General features: G+C 38.8%; 1 protein-coding gene across 1 annotated transcript; it reads left to right on the top strand.

The window, feature by feature from the left end:
• The first annotated feature begins 1,107 nt into the window (after window positions 1-1,107).
• On the top strand, window positions 1,108-2,697 carry LOC103212959 (glutamyl-tRNA(Gln) amidotransferase subunit A, mitochondrial-like). Its single transcript, XM_042783423.1, is given in 1 exon segment — window positions 1,108-2,697. A coding segment is annotated over 1 exon segment (1,584 nt). The 5' UTR covers window positions 1,108-1,113.
• The last annotated feature ends 2,629 nt before the right edge of the window (window positions 2,698-5,326 follow it).

Here is a 5,326-nt window from a genome sequence, read left to right as displayed (position 1 = left end):
AGCGTTTGAAGCAACAGGCCCAGTTAAATCATAAAACACACTGTCAGCAGAACCCTAGGGAGCAACAAATTTGACGTTTTCTCTTTTCAAATCCTCATAGGTGGAAATGAGAGGGGGCAAAAATGGAAGCTAATTTTATACTTCCAGTATTTGATTAATCTCTGACCCCAACACTTAATGTGCAGGCAGTAAGAGTTGGTAATTAAGCTTAGGTGGAAATGAACAATGCTGCCAAGTTGGCCCAATTGACATTTGATACTCTACAGTATTTGTTGGAAGGCACTGGAAAGTTCTGATGGCTCCAAGGTGAGGCAAATGTACTTGTCATTAACCCAGGGAAGCCAAACAATATTGCCAGTAACTTGGAAGAAATTTTGTTGGACTAACTGTTACTAGAAGTACAGTCAAAAGCAGTCCAGCAAGGTCAATGTCACACACAGTCATTCTATTTGGAACTGTTCGAGATAATTAATAATAAAACTTACCAGACCCATTTGTACAGTAGATTGTTTCCCATGGTTTCAATGTGACTGCAAATTGCATCTACTGAAGCCTACAAAATTACAAATTTAATTAAACTCAGGCTAAGAGATTAAGTTCTGAGTCACATACCCTATAAGCAAATTCTATCTAAAAAATAGCTACCATTTGTTGAATATCTATTTGTCATTCACTAAAAAAATGTATTATGTATCATTCTCTAACCTTCAGTTTCTTCACTTATAAAAAGAGAAGGCTAATTAATCCTGCCTCATAAGATTTTTTTGAAAACCAAATGAGATAGCTCTTGTAAAATTCTTGCCACATAATAAGTGCTCAATGTACTTTAAGTGCTATTTTTAAAAGCTGTGTGAAAGCTTCTGTAGATACTATGATGAGGAGCATTTCATTTCGTTGTAAATTCTTTGGCTTCAGACATTGTTTCTACTCCTATGCAAAGATCATGGAAGAACAACTATCTTATTCAGTTATATATTAAGGAGCCCAAGGAGACATAAAAATCAAGAAAGGGAATCAAAGATGGCTGCGCCCATGTAATATTGTCAGGGGCTGTTGACCTCTTTTTTCTTCCTTGTCACTTGGCCCTGTGCTGGCAGGCTGAGCACGAAGACCATGCTGGGTCGGACCCTCCGAGAAGTTTCTGCAGGACTGAAACAAGGCCAAATTACTCCAACAGAGCTCTGTCAAAAATGTCTCTCTCTGATCAAGAAGACCAAATTCCTAAATGCTTACATTACTGTAACAGAAGAGGTAGCCCTAAAGCAAGCTGAAGAATCAGAGAAGAGGTATGCAAAAGGTCAGTCACTTGGAGATTTAGATGGAATTCCTGTTGCAGTAAAAGACAACTTCAGCACATCTGGCATTGAGACAACATGTGCTTCAAACATGCTGAAAGGTTATATACCACCTTATAATGCTACAGTCATTCAGAAGTTGTTGGATCAGGGAGCTCTACTTATGGGAAAAACAAACTTAGATGAGTTTGCTATGGGATCTGGAAGTACAGATGGTGTATTTGGACCAGTTAAAAATCCTTGGAGTTATTCAAAGCAATATAGAGAAAAGAGGAAGCCGAAGCCCCATGGTGGGAATGACGATTCAGATTGGCTAGTAACTGGAGGAAGCTCAGGCGGTAGTGCTGCTGCAGTATCAGCGTTCACGTGCTTTGCGGCTTTAGGATCTGATACAGGAGGATCAACCAGAAATCCAGCTGCCCACTGTGGGCTTGTCGGTTTAAAACCAAGCTATGGATTGGTCTCCCGCCATGGTCTCATTCCCCTGGTGAACTCAATGGATGTGCCAGGAATCTTAACCAGATGTGTGGATGATGCAGCGATGGTGTTGGGTATACTAGCTGGACATGATCCCAAAGATTCTACCACCATTCAAGACCCTGTTAAACCATTTTTGCTTCCTAGTTGGACAGATGTGAGCAAGCTATGTATAGGAATTCCAAAGGAATATCTTGTACCAGAATTATCAAGTGAAGTACAATCTCTCTGGACCACAGCTGCTGACCTCTTTGAATCGGAGGGGGCCAAAGTAATTGAAGTGTCCTTGCCTCACACGAGTTATTCAATTGTTTGCTACCATGTATTGTGCACATCAGAAGTGGCATCAAATATGGCAAGATTTGATGGACTAGAATATGGTCACAGATGTGACATTGATGTGTCTACTGAAGCTATGTATGCTGCAACCAGACGAGAAGGGTTCAATGATGTGGTGAGAGGAAGAATTCTCTCAGGAAACTTTTTCTTATTAAAAAAAAACTATGAGAATTATTTCATCTAAGCACAGAAAGTGAGACGGCTCATTGCTAATGATTTAGTGAATGTTTTTAACTCTGGAGTTGATGTTCTACTAACTCCCACAACTTTGAGTGAGACAGTGCCCTACTTGGAATTCATCAAAGAAGACAACAGAACCCGAAGTGCCCAGGATGATATTTTTACACAGGCAGTAAATATGGCCGGATTGCCAGCAGTAAGCGTTCCTGTGGCCCTCTCAAACCAGGGATTGCCAATAGGGCTGCAATTTATTGGACGAGCGTTTTGTGATCAGCAGCTTCTTACAGTTGCCAAATGGTTTGAAAAACAAGTACAGTTTCCTATTATTCAACTTCAAGAACTAATGGATGACTACTCAGCAATTTCTGCAAATGAAAAGTTAGCCTCTGTTTCTCCAAAACAGTAGTAATAAAAACATTATACAAGTTAAAAAAAAAAAAAATCAAGAAAGGACTAACTTCAATTAAGATAAGGTAGCCAGTTTAATCTTTATCAATGGTTATGAGTATCATTGTTCCCCTATGTCATTTAAGTACAAATCTCCCCAAATGCATCTTTTCTAGGATGTTGGAATGATATATGATGGAGATTTCCAAGTACTAGTGAGGTTCCTACATAATGTATGTAATTTCTTATATAATGTATTATAAATAGTTTTAGAAATGTCTATTTTAGATGCTGTGATGTATATTCACATTTTCCATGCAATTGATCAGATAGTAACAGGACTACGTTGAAAGGCCAGTGAGCTAAAATGCTTCCTCTGTGTCTCATATATTGAAAAATTAATAAAGTAGAAAATCAAAATGAGAAGAATTTAGGGATTCTCATGTCTTCTAATTATAGGATCATTTATGTGCATCTAATTCCAGACAAATAAAAGAGTGATGATGCAAAGAACACAGTAGGAGAAAAAATAACAAAAGGAACAGGAAAAAAAAAAAAAGAAAAGCATAAAAATCAAAGGGTCAGCATCAAAACACTCCATCTCCATAAAACAACACTACCATATCCCCCTCTCTTAGCAGAATCCCCATTTGAGTTACCAGACTGCTCTATCAAAAATCAGCAACCTTTGTATACGGCAATACATCACTCTGTTTATTGCCATTTGGAGAGAAAGTTTCAGTTTGCATTTTAGAACCTTCTGGTTTAGGGTGACTTTTCACCCTGAGAGCAAAGTTTCCCAATAGAACTACATGGTCTATGGTCTTTGCTTCTCCTTATCTTTCCTTGGGTCTGTTTAGTGTAGCTGAGATTTCCTTGTCCTTAGAAGTCAACTAGGAGTCCTTGAGAAAAAAGTCCTTCTGCTCCACAGTGAGAGATCCCATAAAGAGACTGTGAAGTTGTGGCAGCCCCTGACGTGACCAGTAAATAATCCAGGTGCCACACAGTCAATTGCAACTCATAGCAACCTCATGTGTGTCAGAGTAGACCAGCACTCATATGGTTTTCAATGAGTGATTTTTCAGAAGTAGATCACCAGGCCTCTCTTCTGGGGTACCTATAAGTGGACTAGAACCTCCAACCTCTTGGTTAGCAGCATAGTACATCAATTGTTCGTGCCATTTAGGGATTCATAACAGGGTTACCTTTTCTTGACTTGGGATGTGGAGGGAAACAATGCAGACAGGATGCTAAATTTCATCAGCGGCTCAATGACAACTCTCTATTAATCAGATTTTTTATATTGCTAATGACAAAATCCTAACTCAAACATGTAAACCACAAAGGAAAATTGATTAGCTCACATAACCCAAAATTCAAAATCAAGAATACCTAGATCAGATGTGAAAATGGTGTTTTGGACTAGTACTCTCTCCATCTTTGGTCCACTTTCCACATGTTGCTTTATTCAGACAAGCTGTATGATGGCAAAGATGATTACAAGCAACACTTATGTTACTTCCAGCTAGATTCTACCCTTATCAGAAGGAGTTCAACTCTTTCTGAATAATACCAGCAGAATCCTTGAGGCTATGTCTGGGCCAGGTGCCCAGCATTGGGTATGGATGAATCTTTAAAAGAAAATTGAGATTCTGTTACCAGAAGGGAAAATGGTCTGGGGACTGGAAATGATCAACAAATCAACTTAAAGGCAAGATTCTTTGTATGATTCTTTTGGTCATCTCTAGAAGCAGAAATTTCACAATTAGAAATACCCCTTTATTTACCCTTGGACATTGACTCATAATCTATGATTTGTCTTCATAAAAATGTCAAAGACGTTATGATAGAATAGGGAGCCTGAGTGCCCTGCCATTTTAGAGCTTGGACAGAATACCCGTAGAAATGAAAAGCTCTTCCTGTGCGTCTGCTGACAGAGGGTACTTTAACACCCATGCTAAATCAAGCAGCAGGCTTTCCAGCGCCAAGGTAAAGCAAGGGTGCCTCAGCCAATTTCCCAACAGGAATGAACGGTTTGGGCGAAGAACTGCCTACTCTTTTTCTCTTGTGGAAGTGACTTTGTATTTCTGACCTTTTGTGGATTTCTTCCCACTTTGCTGACCACATCAGAACCACCATTTCTTTAGCTTAGTGATTCCTAACTGTTTTAAAAATGAGAACTCTTTTCTAACATAAGATTTTATAAATATCTCATGGAACTTCTTGCCTATGTTGATGGAGAAAACATATGTCAAATGAATTTAGTGATATTAATAGTCAAGTAATTTATACCAGATTGATTACAATAAAACCAAACAAAAATCAAACCCACTGCCATCAAGTCAGTTCTGACTCATAGCGATATCCATTGGGTTTCCCAGGCTATATAAATTCTTACGGAAGTAGATTGCCTCATCTTCCTCCTGTGATGTGGCTGGTGGGTTTGAACTGCCAACCTTCTGGCTAGCAGCCAAATGTCTTATGCACAGAGCTCCTTTATTGATTATAACAGCACCATCTAAATGTGAAAAATGGATAGTACATGTATGCGTAAGATGTATGGTTTATTCAATCTATGTAGGGATTTGTAGATCTCTTTCTCTAATTCCATAAAACCTTTGTGTAATACCAGTTACAAGTGGCCATTG

Source organism: Orycteropus afer, unplaced genomic scaffold (assembly GCF_000298275.1).
Source record: "Orycteropus afer afer isolate SDZICR_OR568_19922 unplaced genomic scaffold, OryAfe1.0 scaffold00016, whole genome shotgun sequence".
NCBI lineage: Eukaryota > Metazoa > Chordata > Mammalia > Tubulidentata > Orycteropodidae > Orycteropus > Orycteropus afer.
The sequence above is the reverse complement of the archived record's forward strand: the minus strand, read 5'-3'. Positions and strand labels throughout refer to the sequence as shown.